At 38.1% G+C, this 17,310-nt stretch overlaps 2 protein-coding genes across 2 annotated transcripts; one reads left to right on the forward strand and one right to left on the reverse strand.

The window, feature by feature from the left end:
- The first annotated feature begins 12,489 nt into the window (after positions 1-12,489).
- Positions 12,490-14,518, forward strand: LOC110932871 (palmitoyl-monogalactosyldiacylglycerol delta-7 desaturase, chloroplastic). Its single transcript, XM_035989193.1, has 5 exons — positions 12,490-12,834; positions 12,915-13,055; positions 14,041-14,203; positions 14,271-14,376; positions 14,476-14,518. The coding sequence occupies exons 1-5, from the start codon at positions 12,490-12,492 to the stop codon at positions 14,516-14,518; spliced, it is 798 nt and encodes a 265-aa protein (XP_035845086.1).
- Positions 14,519-14,528: 10 nt separating this feature from the next.
- On the reverse strand, positions 14,529-17,310 carry LOC110935695 (putative UPF0481 protein At3g02645). Its single transcript, XM_035989710.1, has 3 exons — positions 17,172-17,310; positions 16,969-17,024; positions 14,529-16,359 (listed from the first exon to the last, which is right to left on the reverse strand). The coding sequence occupies exon 3, from the start codon at positions 16,340-16,342 to the stop codon at positions 15,023-15,025; it is 1,320 nt and encodes a 439-aa protein (XP_035845603.1). The 5' UTR covers positions 16,343-16,359; positions 16,969-17,024; positions 17,172-17,310; the 3' UTR covers positions 14,529-15,022.

Consider the following 17,310-nt stretch of genomic DNA (forward strand, 5'->3'; position numbering starts at 1 on the left):
TTCAATATCAGCTGTCGAAAATCTTTTTGACTTTTAAAAAATTTATGCTAAAACACTCTGAAAAATCTTTTTGGATTTTTGTTTTTAAAAATGCAGTAAACAAATATATACAGATAATATTTTTGTGAGTTTTTGTAAGAGGATCATATCAGTTCATGAGACAAGTCACTAGCACCGTTAAGCTTTAATCATTTTAAGTTCTAAATGATTCACCTCGATTGACGATATAATTGTCCTCTTAAATTTTCACACAATTTTCAATCTATTCAGGATACGATTTAGATGTTTTATGAACTTAGCTCATTTATGTGTCCCACCTCTTGAATATACTCCCGTATCCAGAATTTCAAGCTTCAGATTTACAGGAAATTGTACTAAAATGATGTCTGTATATAATTTAGGGAATGCGAGAACTGAGGGATCTCAGGTCAGAACTTCCGTTCAGCAGAGAGATGTTAGTTTCGACTTTGCAGTGTGTCCCCTTTAGAGGATCTTTTAGCTACAACAGATGATCATCAATTTTATTGTCTAATCAATCTGAGGGCTATAATGCTATGTTTAAAGCATTTCAGGCAAACACGCATATCCGTTGACCTGCAGCAGATGATGTTATCTTTTTCCTTTCTTCACACTCCATTGACCTGCAGCAGATGATGTTCCTCCATAACACGCATATTGTGGTTGTTGAGCAGGAGGAGGAGGAGGTGGTTGTATTGGATTTCCATACAGATCTGTGGTTGGAGGCGGCTTTACAGGAACTTGCACTGGATTGCCATACATATCCGTGCTTGTGACAAACGCCGTTTGAAGTGGAGCATGTGAACCGGCTTTTGCAGATGAAGTAGTGGAGGTGCCATAATACATCTCTGGATTCTGTGGCACTGCAACTCTCTTTGCCTTCAACGTTTCTTCCTGATCCTTGTTCTCCAGAAGCTGCACGAAATCGTTGATATTTGTGGTTTTCAACGTTCCGTTGTACTTCAAGATTTCCAGGAAGTTATTCCATTGAGGAGGCAATGCATCGGCAAACTTCTTTACCACCTCTGTTGGAGTCGTTGTGACTTCAAAGTTGGTCAGCTCAGTAAGTAGATGATAGAAGCGGCTTGTCATATCTCCCAAGGACTCCTTATCCATACATGTGAAGCCATCGAATTCTTTCTTCAGTAGATCTCGTCGTAGTTGACGTGTGGCTTCATTACCTACTCCTCTTGTCTTCAATGCATCCCACAGCTTCTTCGTAGTCTTGAAACAGACGAACTGATGATAAATATCCTTGCTCAGTGCTTGAGTGAGAATAGCGTATGCTTTCTTTTCTAAGTCATACGTCTTCTTTTGATCATCAGGAAGATCGGCAAATGTAGCTGTCGAAGAAGCAGCAATCTCGATAGATTGATCGAATTCCGTAGTGAACCGCAACCACAACTCTGTATTTTGACCAAGAATGTATGTATGGAAACGATCAACCCATCCCGGATATTCATTAAGATGCATCAACTTTGGAGGCCTGTTTAAACTTCCGGTTTCACTTTCGCTTAGTAGAAGACTTTGAATACTCGGAGTTTGATTTGAAACAAACGCCCATTGACCAGCTGGAGTGGCATTTGTTTGTGAGGATGTAGATACCGGAGATTCGGCCCATGATGGAGATTGACTGGTATTCATGTATTTTCCACTGTCTGGAGCCGGACTTCCCCACCAACTCGGATTCATGATAGATGAGCAAAATAAATGCTAAGTAAGAATGATCCGAAAGATACACAGCCGAAGGATCCTGGTCGAAGGATCTGAAATCACAGAAACTTGTTAACAACAAACTGACCACAATCGAAAGATTAACTATTGTTCGAAGGATCAACAGTACTCGAAAGATTACTGTTGAGTCTCGAACAATGATTTCGAAAGATTCAAGAGCTCGAAGGATTCTCCTTTGAAAGATCCTTATCTTTCGAGCTAAATCCTTATCTTTCGGACACTTGTCTTTCGATTAGATTCCTTTCTCGAAGGATATGATTCAGACTTCGAAGGATGGGTCGAAGGATAACAATCTTTCGAGCCTTCCTTGATCGACAGATGTCGAAGGATAGTCTTTCGATGTCGAAAGATATCTTTCGAGAGGTTCTGACACACACTGATCTGATGTGATAGGTTGGTGAAAAAGGTGATGGGTTGGTGAAGGGGTATGGTCCCAAAACGACCATTACCCGCATCAAACAAACCCCTACCAGTAAGCAAACCGCACCCATGCGGTCACATCCTTCGAACCCATTCGGTTCGAAGATGAATAGCTTGACCCAAGTACGAAAGAAGATGAACATATCGATGCGGCTGGCACCGCATCATATGGCCATTTTCGTCACGACAAGGGAAGCGAGCAAATAGTCTCCACATACGATGATGCGGCCAACACCGCATCTCGCGTATTTCTTGGTCACAAGTAGGAGACGCGGTAACTTCAGACGTTACCGCATGCAGCGATACGGCTCGCACCGCACCCTGCATATCCAACAAGTGGACTGACACGCCAGGCAAGTGGCTGACACCACGAGGCAAGTGGCGCCGGCGACAGTCCCCTGTCAGAGCTATTAAAGCAATGGGCTGACGTGGCGTAACCCCCACGGCCGGCGAGACTGACACACCTGCAACGGTGCAGCTCGTCGTCAGCCCATCCATCAATCTCCTCCTTCACTCCTCGGCTATAAATACCGACCCCAAACCAGGTTTGAGGTATCTCTTCACAACTCTCTAACTACTACTATTATCTTGCTTTGCTTCCCAAGCAAACTACTGATTCTCACGCCGGAGAGTGGTAACAAGGAGCACCCCCCACCCCATCCTCCTTGTTACGAGTCACGGCTTGTTTCCTTGTGCAGGAGATCATCCACCGGTGACCCAGCCAGCGATCTCCGAGAGGAAGGGATTAACCCTTCTTGACGAGACCAGTGTGTTAACCCTGCCCGGTTAACCATTGTTTCATCAGTTGGTGAAGTACTTTCGGCAGAAAGGTATGTTCTGCACACGGATCTTCACCAACTTTTTGACTTTCAAAAACAATGCCCAAAAATGGCAAACCTTATCCACCAAGTCCGGTCACCGTAAACACACCGGAAATTGGCCGGAAAACACAAAGTTTCTTAAAAACCAATTTCCAAGTTACCCAACCCAACTTTAAACACTCCCGGTTAGTTTAGACACGTTTTTACTCAAAGAAAATGCAAGAAACTAAGTAAAAACAGGTGCAAAACCAAGTGTTCAAACACACCAAAACTTGTAAAAACCCGGTTTTAAACAAGGTAAAGAGCGAGGCTCTGATACCACTTGTAGGTCCCTTTTTGCGGAGGATTACGAACCTAAACCTTGTTATACAAACCTACTAGCGAGTGCGGAATCCAAGCTAGCAAGCAAACCGAGTTAGTAGCAAGTAGAGAAACAAACACACAAGTTCACCGATTAACACAACTTGTATTAATGCAATGAGGGTTCGGTTACAAGCTCAATGTTTACAGAAATGTTCTATAAACTCTCTAAGTGTGTGAGTGTTTCGGACAGGATGCTCTCAACTCTCTATCTCTCGGTGTGACTATCTGTGTGCATCTCCTTTCTGTCCTCAACACTGCATGGGTATATATACCCATATACAGCAGGTCTTCTCGAAGGATTCGATAGATGGTCCGAAGGATCATCTTTCGGATACAATGCTTTCGAAGGATAAGCAGGGACCTCGAAAGATCATCTTTCGAGGTCTAATCATTCGAAGCATATCTTTCGAGGTGATCGAAGGATCTACATTATCCTTCGATCACTCATCCTTCGAGCCAGACAACTTTCAACAAGTTTACTTACTGTTGACTGAGTCAAACCAGGAGGACAGTTGACTTGGTCAACTTACATGACTTACAAGGACATCGTTTACATCGTGACCGAATACAGACAAAGTACAGACACAAGTGCACCAACATTCGGCTTGCTTGACTTTGCGGTCAATGGAGGCGATTCATCAGAACTTTTATTCTTACCAACCGAAGAACCCGAGGACAAAATCCTTTACAGATACTCTCCGGCCTTCTTCTTCTTCTTTCACAGTCTATCTTTTTGCCCCTGAGAAAGTTTTACTTTTGCTTCCTGAACTTTAGGTACATGAACCTTCTGTTCTTTGGGCTTGACTTTGACTGGTTTCTTTGCCATATTTTGAAATTCAGCCCTCGATCTTCCCATCGATCTCCTCGGGCAATTTCTGGCAATATGACCTCTGATGTTGCACTTAAAGCACCTTCTCGTTTCAAATTTCTGACTTTGGCAGTTAACAGCAATGTGTCCTTGATAGCCACAAGAGTAACACATTCTGTTATCATACCTCTTCTCTCTTTCATATCGTACACTATTTTCATACCACACACTTAGATCATAGCATTTAGTTGCCTTGTGGTAGTCATTACTCTTCTTGTATCCTTGATTTGGCAATTGAGCACTGTGGTCAAACCTGCACCACTTATTACCAACTATTTTTGAGTTTTGATTTTTAAATTTTTGTGATTTTTGATTTTGATTGAATGACCGATCTGATGAGCTTTTATTATCTTTTTGAACATTTTTCAAATTTTTATCTTTTTGTTTATGTTATGCATTCTTCTTAACAGGTTTTTGCTTTGAGCATTGCTTTAAGCATTCACCTATTTCAGTAGATTGCAAAACAGTATTTTGAAAATTTTCTTGTAAATCTAAAAATATTTTTCTTTTCTTTTCTTTTTCATCATCAGATTTGTCATCACAATCTTCAATTTTGACTTTGTCAAAATTTGTGACCTTGTCACTTATTGGAACAGAGTTGATTGGTTTTGGACAGGGAATATTCAATCTATCTGATGAAATCACATAGATTTTAATCGTATCGTATCGTAATTTTTTTTTTCGTTTTTTATGTTTTTCGTTTTTAGGATTACTAATTTTATTTTTAGGAAATGTAATTTTTTAATGTTATGAAATGAATTTATTTAGGTTGTTTTATGTTGTAATTTTTAATGTTTTTAAAGTTTTTATTAAATTAACAAAAAAAACATAGGAAATAATAAAATATTAAGGTGTGGCCTCATCCTCCACCCCCCTCAAAAGTGAAGGAGGCCCATCCCTCATGAGCTGGTGATGTGGCGCCTAGGTGGCGGCCCATCCTCGTAGGAATGGACCTCACGATATCCACTAGTCTTATAAAATTTAACTTTTAGAGATGGAGCACAAGTGTATGTTGTAATAAAGGAGAGATGAAGAAGGAGCCTCAAGTTTGAGGAGAGATTAACCTGATTGTTTCAGGAATAGAAACTTCCCTTTTATAGAGGGGACTTTTGGGCCTCAACCCTGATGGGTTGGCCTAAGAGTGAGTTTAGTAGAATCAGGCACACATGGACCTACCGAGCATGTGAGGAAAATTTAAATGGGTTCAGGCCTAGTCATCATTTCAGAGGAATGAGCCCAGACAAAAAGCCCAAACGAGGACCCTCGTCGACACACCTTATAAAACCTCACAATAAGAAAACCTACTAAAATCTCACAATAACAAAAACTATTACTATGGTATAAAGACAGTAAAATTAGTGTAAACCTTACCTCTTATCTCACTGAATATAAAAAGGTTACTCGGAGTCTCGGAACCCACTCTAAACAAACCAAAATTTAGTAAATCTAGGTAAAATAAAACGTGACCAAGGAATAACTAATCTTTTGGCATTTAATAACATAAGCATAAACTATGAAAAATTACGTTTCATTCATTTGAGACCACAAATTTATATTTTTAACACAATAAATCAAATAGTTTCTTCCATGGATTAATAATCTAAAAGTAACTTTAGTGTATGTGATATGCGCGTGGTTTATAGCCTAAGGACATCTTCAGGGTGGGATAAGGCTTTGGGACCAATAGGTCCTGGGTTCGATTCCCACAAGAAGGTTTTCTCATATTTTTTAGGTTTCCCCCTGAATTGGTGTATAGGCATTATGCCTAGTGGAGATGGATATGATCGGGTGGTTCTGCTGGTGTCACGATTATACTCCGGTAGTCCGTCAGTGATCCAAATTTGTCGTTAAAAAAATGTATGTGATATAAATGTGTCATCAAAATATATCTTTTGAACACTCATAATTAATTATAGGTTGAAAGCATATCTATATGCCATCTCCTGTTGTAAGATTTCATTACATGCATCTCAAGTCTCAACAACCCTCACCAAACCTCATAAACCCTACCTCCTTATAAATATACACGCTTGAAAGTTGAAACACATCACAAAACACATTGTCTTCACCATTCAAATATGACAAACTTGATAACAGTTTCCAATGGTGTAAAAGAGTCCGAATATAGCAAAATATTGTTCTCCGATGTGTTAGTTACAAAGAAGAGAAACCTCATCATGGGTCGTAAATGGAGGATTCACGATATCAGAATGGTTCTATGGTTCTTGTTCATTCATTTGCTTGCACTTTTGGCCCCCTTTACGTTTACTTGGGGTGCATTCTGGGCTGCAACGTTCACTTACACGTTGTTTGGATCATGTGGCCTAAGTGTGTCGTATCATCGTAACCTAGCACACCGTAGTTTCAAGCTGCCCAAGTGGCTTGAGTACACCTTTGCTTATATTGGACTCCTATCTATACAGGTTTGTTTTATTTCTAATGTTACTACAATATTATTATCTTTTAGTGACTTATTCAAACTGATTACATTGATTTAAATTTGTGTTTATAGAGGGACCCTATATTTTGGGTGAGCATGCATAGATACCACCATCAATATGTTGATTCAGAGAAAGATCCACACTCTCCAATCTTTGGGTTTTGGTTTAGTCATATAAGTTGGCTCTTTGACAATGGTTACATTTTTGAAAAGGTACTTTGTATGTACCGTGTTAACTTTTTGCACGACACAAAACTAACAATAAAATAATGACTTTGGCTTTAGCTTAAACCAGGGCCGGCCCGTAGGGGGTGCGGGGTGGGCGACGGCACAAGGCCCAACCCATCCGAAGGCCCAAATCTTTTTAATTTTGTATAGAATTTACGTTGTATAAAATAGAATATATATGCACGGAATTGAGAAATAACGTAAGTGAACCCTTATCCTAGTGGTTACTGTCTTGCTTAAATAACAATAGTGGTTACCGTCTTGCTTAAATAACAAGGAGATGCGGGTTCTAATCTAGGAGTCTCCAAATTCTTTATTTAAGCTTAATTTTTGGTTTTTTTTTTTGTTAGTGACATTTAATTCTTAATTTTGTCAACTGTAAATTTTCCTTTAATTAATAAATTACTTCCTAAACTTAATAAAAAAAATTATTTAAATTACATTAACATAAATTTTAGTGATTGATGAGTTTATATTAAATGGAGATTTTCGAATAGGGCCCAATTTTTTAGCTACAACATCATCTATCGAATCCTTCGAGAAGACCTGCTGTATATGGGTATATATACCCATGCAGTGTTGAGGACAGAAGACAGACACACAGACAGAAAGATACCGAGAGATAGGCTGAGAGCATTCTGTCCAAAACTCACACACACACTTAGAGAGTTTATAGAACATTTCTGTAAACATTGAGCTTGTAACCGAACCCTCATTGCATTAATCTGACAGATGATGTTGTAGCTAAAAGATAGCATTATAGTCCTCCATAACACGCATATTGTGGTTGTTGAGCAGGAGGAGGAGGAGGTGGTTGTATTGGATTTCCATACAGATCTGTGGTTGGAGGCGGCTTTACAGGAACTTGCACTGGATTGCCATACATATCCGTGCTTGTGACAAACGCCGTTTGAAGTGGAGCATGTGAACCGGCTTTTGCAGATGAAGTAGTGGAGGTGCCATAATACATCTCTGGATTCTGTGGCACTGCAACTCTCTTTGCCTTCAACGTTTCTTCCTGATCCTTGTTCTCCAGAAGCTGCACGAAATCGTTGATATTTGTGGTTTTCAACGTTCCGTTGTACTTCAAGATTTCCAGGAAGTTATTCCATTGAGGAGGCAATGCATCGGCAAACTTCTTTACCACCTCTGTTGGAGTCGTTGTGACTTCAAAGTTGGTCAGCTCAGTAAGTAGATGATAGAAGTGGCTTGTCATATCTCCCAAGGACTCCTTATCCATACATGTGAAGCCATCGAATTCTTTCTTCAGTAGATCTTGTCGTAGTTGACGTGTGGCTTCATTACCTACTCCTCTTGTCTTCAATGCATCCCACAGCTTCTTCGTAGTCTTGAAACTGACGAACTGATGATAAATATCCTTGCTCAGTGCTTGAGTGAGAATAGCGTATGCTTTCTTTTCTAAGTCATACGTCTTCTTTTGATCATCAGGAAGATCGGCAAATGTAGCTGTCGAAGAAGCAGCAATCTCGATAGATTGATCGAATTCCGTAGTGAACCGCAACCACAACTCTGTATTTTGACCAAGAATGTATGTATGGAAACGATCAACCCATCCCGGATATTCATTAAGATGCATCAACTTTGGAGGCCTGTTTAAACTTCCGGTTTCACTTTCGCTTAGTAGAAGACTTTGAATACTCGGAGTTTGATTTGAAACAAACGCCCATTGACCAGCTGGAGTGGCATTTGTTTGTGAGGATGTAGATACCGGAGATTCGGCCCATGATGGAGATTGACTGGTATTCATGTATTTTCCACTGTCTGGAGCCGGACTTCCCCACCAACTCGGATTCATGATAGATGAGCAAAATAAATGCTAAGTAAGAATGATCCGAAAGATACACAGCCGAAGGATCCTGGTCGAAGGATCTGAAATCACAGAAACTTGTTAACAACAAACTGACCACAATCGAAAGATTAACTATTGTTCGAAGGATCAACAGTACTCGAAAGATTACTGTTGAGTCTCGAACAATGATTTCGAAAGATTCAAGAGCTCGAAGGATTCTCCTTTGAAAGATCCTTATCTTTCGAGCTAAATCCTTATCTTTCGGACACTTGTCTTTCGATTAGATTCCTTTCTCGAAGGATATGATTCAGACTTCGAAGGATGGGTCGAAGGATAACAATCTTTCGAGCCTTCCTTGATCGACAGATGTCGAAGGATAGTCTTTCGATGTCGAAAGATATCTTTCGAGAGGTTCTGACACACACTGATCTGATGTGATAGGTTGGTGAAAAAGGTGATGGGTTGGTGAAGTACTTTCGGCAGAAAGGTATGTTCTGCACACGGATCTTCACCAACTTTTTGACTTTCAAAAACAATGCCCAAAAATGGCAAACCTTATCCACCAAGTCCGGTCACCGTAAACACACCGGAAATTGGCCGGAAAACACAAAGTTTCTTAAAAACCAATTTCCAAGTTACCCAACCCAACTTTAAACACTCCCGGTTAGTTTAGACACGTTTTTACTCAAAGAAAATGCAAGAAACTAAGTAAAAACAGGTGCAAAACCAAGTGTTCAAACACACCAAAACTTGTAAAAACCCGGTTTTAAACAAGGTAAAGAGCGAGGCTCTGATACCACTTGTAGGTCCCTTTTTGCGGAGGATTACGAACCTAAACCTTGTTATACAAACCTACTAGCGAGTGCGGAATCCAAGCTAGCAAGCAAACCGAGTTAGTAGCAAGTAGAGAAACAAACACACAAGTTCACCGATTAACACAACTTGTATTAATGCAATGAGGGTTCGGTTACAAGCTCAATGTTTACAGAAATGTTCTATAAACTCTCTAAGTGTGTGAGTGTTTCGGACAGGATGCTCTCAACTCTCTATCTCTCGGTGTGACTATCTGTGTGCATCTCCTTTCTGTCCTCAACACTGCATGGGTATATATACCCATATACAGCAGGTCTTCTCGAAGGATTCGATAGATGGTCCGAAGGATCATCTTTCGGATACAATGCTTTCGAAGGATAAGCAGGGACCTCGAAAGATCATCTTTCGAGGTCTAATCATTCGAAGCATATCTTTCGAGGTGATCGAAGGATCTACATTATCCTTCGATCACTCATCCTTCGAGCCAGACAACTTTCAACAAGTTTACTTACTGTTGACTGAGTCAAACCAGGAGGACAGTTGACTTGGTCAACTTACATGACTTACAAGGACATCGTTTACATCGTGACCGAATACAGACAAAGTACAGACACAAGTGCACCAACATTCGGCTTGCTTGACTTTGCGGTCAATGGAGGCGATTCATCAGAACTTTTATTCTTACCAACCGAAGAACCCGAGGACAAAATCCTTTACAGATACTCTCCGGCCTTCTTCTTCTTCTTTCACAGTCTATCTTTTTGCCCCTGAGAAAGTTTTACTTTTGCTTCCTGAACTTTAGGTACATGAACCTTCTGTTCTTTGGGCTTGACTTTGACTGGTTTCTTTGCCATATTTTGAAATTCAGCCCTCGATCTTCCCATCGATCTCCTCGGGCAATTTCTGGCAATATGACCTCTGATGTTGCACTTAAAGCACCTTCTCGTTTCAAATTTCTGACTTTGGCAGTTAACAGCAATGTGTCCTTGATAGCCACAAGAGTAACACATTCTGTTATCATACCTCTTCTCTCTTTCATATCGTACACTATTTTCATACCACACACTTAGATCATAGCATTTAGTTGCCTTGTGGTAGTCATTACTCTTCTTGTATCCTTGATTTGGCAATTGAGCACTGTGGTCAAACCTGCACCACTTATTACCAACTATTTTTGAGTTTTGATTTTTAAATTTTTGTGATTTTTGATTTTGATTGAATGACCGATCTGATGAGCTTTTATTATCTTTTTGAACATTTTTCAAATTTTTATCTTTTTGTTTATGTTATGCATTCTTCTTAACAGGTTTTTGCTTTGAGCATTGCTTTAAGCATTCACCTATTTCAGTAGATTGCAAAACAGTATTTTGAAAATTTTCTTGTAAATCTAAAAAATTTTTCTTTTCTTTTCTTTTTCATCATCAGATTTGTCATCACAATCTTCAATTTTGACTTTGTCAAAATTTGTGACCTTGTCACTTATTGGAACAGAGTTGATTGGTTTTGGACAGGGAATATTCAATCTATCTGATGAAATCACATAGATTTTAATCGTATCGTATCGTAATTTTTTTTTTCGTTTTTTATGTTTTTCGTTTTTAGGATTACTAATTTTATTTTTAGGAAATGTAATTTTTTAATGTTATGAAATGAATTTATTTAGGTTGTTTTATGTTGTAATTTTTAATGTTTTTAAAGTTTTTATTAAATTAACAAAAAAAACATAGGAAATAATAAAATATTAAGGTGTGGCCTCATCCTCCACCCCCCCTCAAAAGTGAAGGAGGCCCATCCCTCATGAGCTGGTGATGTGGCGCCTAGGTGGCGGCCCATCCTCGTAGGAATGGACCTCACGATATCCACTAGTCTTATAAAATTTAACTTTTAGAGATGGAGCACAAGTGTATGTTGTAATAAAGGAGAGATGAAGAAGGAGCCTCAAGTTTGAGGAGAGATTAACCTGATTGTTTCAGGAATAGAAACTTCCCTTTTATAGAGGGGACTTTTGGGCCTCAACCCTGATGGGTTGGCCTAAGAGTGAGTTTAGTAGAATCAGGCACACATGGACCTACCGAGCATGTGAGGAAAATTTAAATGGGTTCAGGCCTAGTCATCATTTCAGAGGAATGAGCCCAGACAAAAAGCCCAAACGAGGACCCTCGTCGACACACCTTATAAAACCTCACAATAAGAAAACCTACTAAAATCTCACAATAACAAAAACTATTACTATGGTATAAAGACAGTAAAATTAGTGTAAACCTTACCTCTTATCTCACTGAATATAAAAAGGTTACTCGGAGTCTCGGAACCCACTCTAAACAAACCAAAATTTAGTAAATCTAGGTAAAATAAAACGTGACCAAGGAATAACTAATCTTTTGGCATTTAATAACATAAGCATAAACTATGAAAAATTACGTTTCATTCATTTGAGACCACAAATTTATATTTTTAACACAATAAATCAAATAGTTTCTTCCATGGATTAATAATCTAAAAGTAACTTTAGTGTATGTGATATGCGCGTGGTTTATAGCCTAAGGACATCTTCAGGGTGGGATAAGGCTTTGGGACCAATAGGTCCTGGGTTCGATTCCCACAAGAAGGTTTTCTCATATTTTTTAGGTTTCCTCCTGAATTGGTGTATAGGCATTATGCCTAGTGGAGATGGATATGATCGGGTGGTTCTGCTGGTGTCACGATTATACTCCGGTAGTCCGTCAGTGATCCAAATTTGTCGTTAAAAAAATGTATGTGATATAAATGTGTCCTCAAAATATATCTTTTGAACACTCATAATTAATTATAGGTTGAAAGCATATCTATATGCCATCTCCTGTTGTAAGATTTCATTACATGCATCTCAAGTCTCAACAACCCTCACCAAACCTCATAAACCCTACCTCCTTATAAATATACACGCTTGAAAGTTGAAACACATCACAAAACACATTGTCTTCACCATTCAAATATGACAAACTTGATAACAGTTTCCAATGGTGTAAAAGAGTCCGAATATAGCAAAATATTGTTCTCCGATGTGTTAGTTACAAAGAAGAGAAACCTCATCATGGGTCGTAAATGGAGGACTCACGATATCAGAATGGTTCTATGGTTCTTGTTCATTCATTTGCTTGCACTTTTGGCCCCCTTTACGTTTACTTGGGGTGCATTCTGGGCTGCAACGTTCACTTACACGTTGTTTGGATCATGTGGCCTAAGTGTGTCGTATCATCGTAACCTAGCACACCGTAGTTTCAAGCTGCCCAAGTGGCTTGAGTACACCTTTGCTTATATTGGACTCCTATCTATACAGGTTTGTTTTATTTCTAATGTTACTACAATATTATTATCTTTTAGTGACTTATTCAAACTGATTTAAATTTGTGTTTATAGAGGGACCCTATATTTTGGGTGAGCATGCATAGATACCACCATCAATATGTTGATTCAGAGAAAGATCCACACTCTCCAATCTTTGGGTTTTGGTTTAGTCATATGAGTTGGCTCTTTGACAATGGTTACATTTTTGAAAAGGTACTTTGTATGTAGCGTGTTAACTTTTTACACGACACAAAACTAACAATAAAATAATGACTTTGGCTTTAGCTTAAACCAGGGCCGGCCCGTAGGGGGTGCGGGGTGGGCGACGGCACAAGGCCCAACCCATCCGAAGGCCCAAATCTTTTTAATTTTGTATAGAATTTACGTTGTATAAAATAGAATATATATGCACGGAATTGAGAAATAACGTAAGTGAACCCTTATCCTAGTGGTTACTGTCTTGCTTAAATAACAATAGTGGTTACCGTCTTGCTTAAATAACAAGGAGATGCGGGTTCTAATCTAGGAGTCTCCAAATTCTTTATTTAAGCTTAATTTTTTTTTTTGTTAGTGACATTTAATTCTTAATTTTGTCAACTGTAAATTTTCCTTTAATTAATAAATTACTTCCTAAACTTAATAAAAAAAATTATTTAAATTACATCAACATAAATTTTAGTGATTGATGAGTTTATATTAAATGGAGATTTTCGAATAGGGCCCAATTTTTTAATCTCGCACAAAACCAAAAAAAAAATTGTGATTTTCAGAGACGACCCTGGTTTAAATGGACCCTGACACAGGTTGACCCACAAACATGTTTTGCTATACGGGTGATCACGGGTCAACAAATTGGTGTGTGGGTTGATCTTTTTATGTTATATATTACAATACAATATAATGAATGTTTGTCTTTTTTACTCTTAACTTCTTAGAGGCATTTGTGTTTTAGTGTAGAATTATAACTTTAGAATAGTAACACATGAAAAATAAACTTATAAATTTTTTGGGTTAGACGAGTTTTTACCGTGTCAGCACATGAATAGGTCATGTCAAGCATATTTTTAGGTATGTATATCTTATTTTTGGGTTTATCTCCGGTTCAACCCATTTAAGTACGTCTCAATTTATATGTTCGTGTCAAATAAAGTTTCTCTTGGGTAACAATATTGATTAAGTGGGTGATATATATGTGTAGTATCAAGAACGAAATAATGTTGAGGATTTAAAGAACCAATCATTCTATAGATTCCTTAAAAGAACATACGCATTGCATACAATTGCATTTACTGCTCTCCTATATGTTGTTGGTGGATTCTCCTATATTGTTTGGGTATTGGTAAGACTTTATCTAAATATTTGTTGAACTTTTGTGTAGCCAATGCAAATACAAGTAATTGACTTATCAAACTATATCTTCTTACCTAGGGAGTGGCAGGACTTTAGGATATCACGGGACTTTTCTAGTTAACTCGGTTTGTCATATATGGGGATCCCATGTTTGGAACACCGGTGATCTCTCCAAAAATAATTGGTAAAAAACAAAAAAGGTTACAAATATTACGAGTTTTATATATAGTTTATTCTAATATATTTAGTATCTATTACGTTAATGTGTTATGTATATATACAGGTGGGTAGCACTTTGGAGAAGAAAAAAAAAGATAGAAGCTTGAGAATTTGAAAGATTTTAGAAGATACTCATTTCATTATTTCATTCACTTCTAAATGAACCTAATAATGGCTATTACCTCCGTCCCACTAAAAGTGTCATATTTTGAATTTTTAAAGTCTTTATTTATAAACTTTGAGTTTAATTAAATATTTTTGTGTTACATAAAATTTGATGAAAATTAACCCAATAAAAACACTTGTAAAACACACTCAAATCATATAACTTTCATCAAATATTATTTAACACAAACAAAATTATTTAAGGTAAAAGTTTATAAATAAAGACTTTAAAAATTTAAAATATAACACTTTTAATGGGACGGAGTAATTTATAGCCTTACAACCACAAACAAACGAATACAAGAAGGAAACTACTAGTCCACTACTGGTTAACTGGTTAACTGACACTACTCCACTAAAGGATACAAACTACCCTACAATCCAATCAGATTTAAGTGACACTCCCATATCCATGCAACATGCATGATAGTCGGTATTTGCAAGTATCAGTTTGATGTAGACTTGATGGTAAAGATGGTTTGAACCACTGTTAGAGCAAATAAGATGGTTCCAGCCAACAGAGCAATCATATTCCATGGACTACTGAAATAAGTCCTCTTCAACCGGGCCATATGTTTTGGCCAGTAACCATTGCAGCACTCATATAATGTATCCACTTGTTCCTTGTAGAAGAATCCTTGAGATACAAGTCCGTTGCCTAAGCCGTTAATAATATTAGCAACTTCTTCATTTGAACCCATTTCATTAACAAGAACACCCGATTCTACCAACTTGGCAACATCTTCTTCAGTATTAACCAACATATCCATGGCCCACACATATGATGTAATATGACTACGAGTTTGACCCGACTGTTGGTATGCAATGAGATTCCTTAAAACCAACTCGGTAGTATCATCAATAGTCAATATTGGCATACCAAGAGTAGGCTTACCGCAAGACCCAAACAAATATGGAAACATATATGGTTTTGCTTTCATCCCCATCACCCATGATGGATCTTTGTAAGGTTTGATGCTGACCCCCGCTCTCTCTAGATCTACAGCCGAATATATACTTATCGGACAGACACGTGAAGACTTAATATTTTTTTGAGGCTCATAACATTGATGTAGAAGGCTAAGAATATGATGTGTGGCATCAACAGAAATATTGTTGGTTTTAATCGGTTCTTGATATTTAAAGATACCGAGGTCATGTAGAAGTGGATGCAGAAATTGAATAAGGGAGAGGTTAGGATGATTCTTCGATATAGTGCACTCATATATTTCGTTAAGAAAAAAGAAAGGAATTTGGTTTTCAAGCAACACCAGGTCAGTTAATAGAGTGAAGGGACACAAATTGTTTCCTGGATATGGTTTATCTGACACCGAATACCAGTAAATGAATTCAAGTATGAAGCAAGCATCCATAACCAACATTTTGGCAACTGTAGCGTCATCGTAGGTCTTCGTCAAAACATAACATTGTTTAATACGTTCCATTGAAGCGTGCACCTTCTGCATACATGATAACAATATTTCATGCTCTGAGGAATCAATACGATTCAATAGATTAACCAGAAAAATTGTTTTCCGCTTTTCAAAAGCTTGCACATTCTCATCTTCTCTGTGCAGAGGTCCAATAGAGACCACCCGAGGGCCAAAAGAACTAGCGCTCAGATCTCGTATTACGCTAGGTACCATGTAAATCTTTGGTGAAAACGACTCCATATGCTTGACTTCATTTCTTACACACTCAAGCAGACTCCGGGTGCCCTTTTGGATTATGTCTACGTCTCCAAGCTCCAAATCACCATTTTCCATAGTGAATGTTATGTCCTCTGCAATTACGAGTTAAACCAAGACCCAAGGATAAGTAAGCTCGGGATATGGAGAGGAAAGAAAAACCTCACCGTAAAGTGGATCATCACATTACTTCAGAATGAGTTCTCATTCCTATGGAATAGCCATATATGATATGTTATCCTATTACTTTCCCTATTATAATCACTTTATGGTAAAGCATATTGACATGGTCCATCTATCTGTTAGATTCTAACGGGTTGAACACAAGCCGTCAACTCATTTAGACCATGTGAAGTCCCTTCCTTGGACATTATCCGACATACGGCACTTAGTCAGCAAAGGGACTTGAAGTTAAAAAGGGTGTAGTGGGGCTTGAGCTTCAAACCCCCTTGCAATGATTAGATATTGTAATTAAATTAAATAAAAAATAAAAATAAAAACAATCAAAAACATTTCATTGGTCATTCTGTTCTGATCAGGCGTTTTCAAGTCCACGCCTAACCCAAAAAAGCCAAAAAAAAAAAAAAAAACCCATGAGGGTGTGTTAACGTGTGAATGGGGCCTTTTTTGCCCATCTACGCCCAACTCACATAGCACTACAAGTGGTCTTACAACCATTTCAACATGGTTTCAAAATTTATTACCATTTTGACTCTGGATAAATGTGTTGTACACATCCGAGTTGCCGATATCTTTGACACTAATGAATGAATAAATAAATATTAGCCAAATTTCAACAATTCAGCATATATATGTTAATTTAAAGTCGCTGGAAAAAAAAACACTACAATAGCAGTTTGAATATTCAATATCACAAAATAACACATCGAAATCTCAGGAATCATACCTTAAAAGGGAGTCGCAAAAGAAGGAATATGATATTTGATCGAATAGAGCTGATGAGGTTATAGACTTGAGAAGCGACTTGGAGAAACAAGAGTTCAAGTATACATTGACCAGGCTGAATGAGTGATATGAGAGTTTGA

The sequence above is a fragment of the Helianthus annuus genome, chromosome 4 (assembly GCF_002127325.2).
Source record: "Helianthus annuus cultivar XRQ/B chromosome 4, HanXRQr2.0-SUNRISE, whole genome shotgun sequence".
NCBI classification, from domain to species: Eukaryota; Viridiplantae; Streptophyta; class Magnoliopsida; order Asterales; family Asteraceae; genus Helianthus; species Helianthus annuus.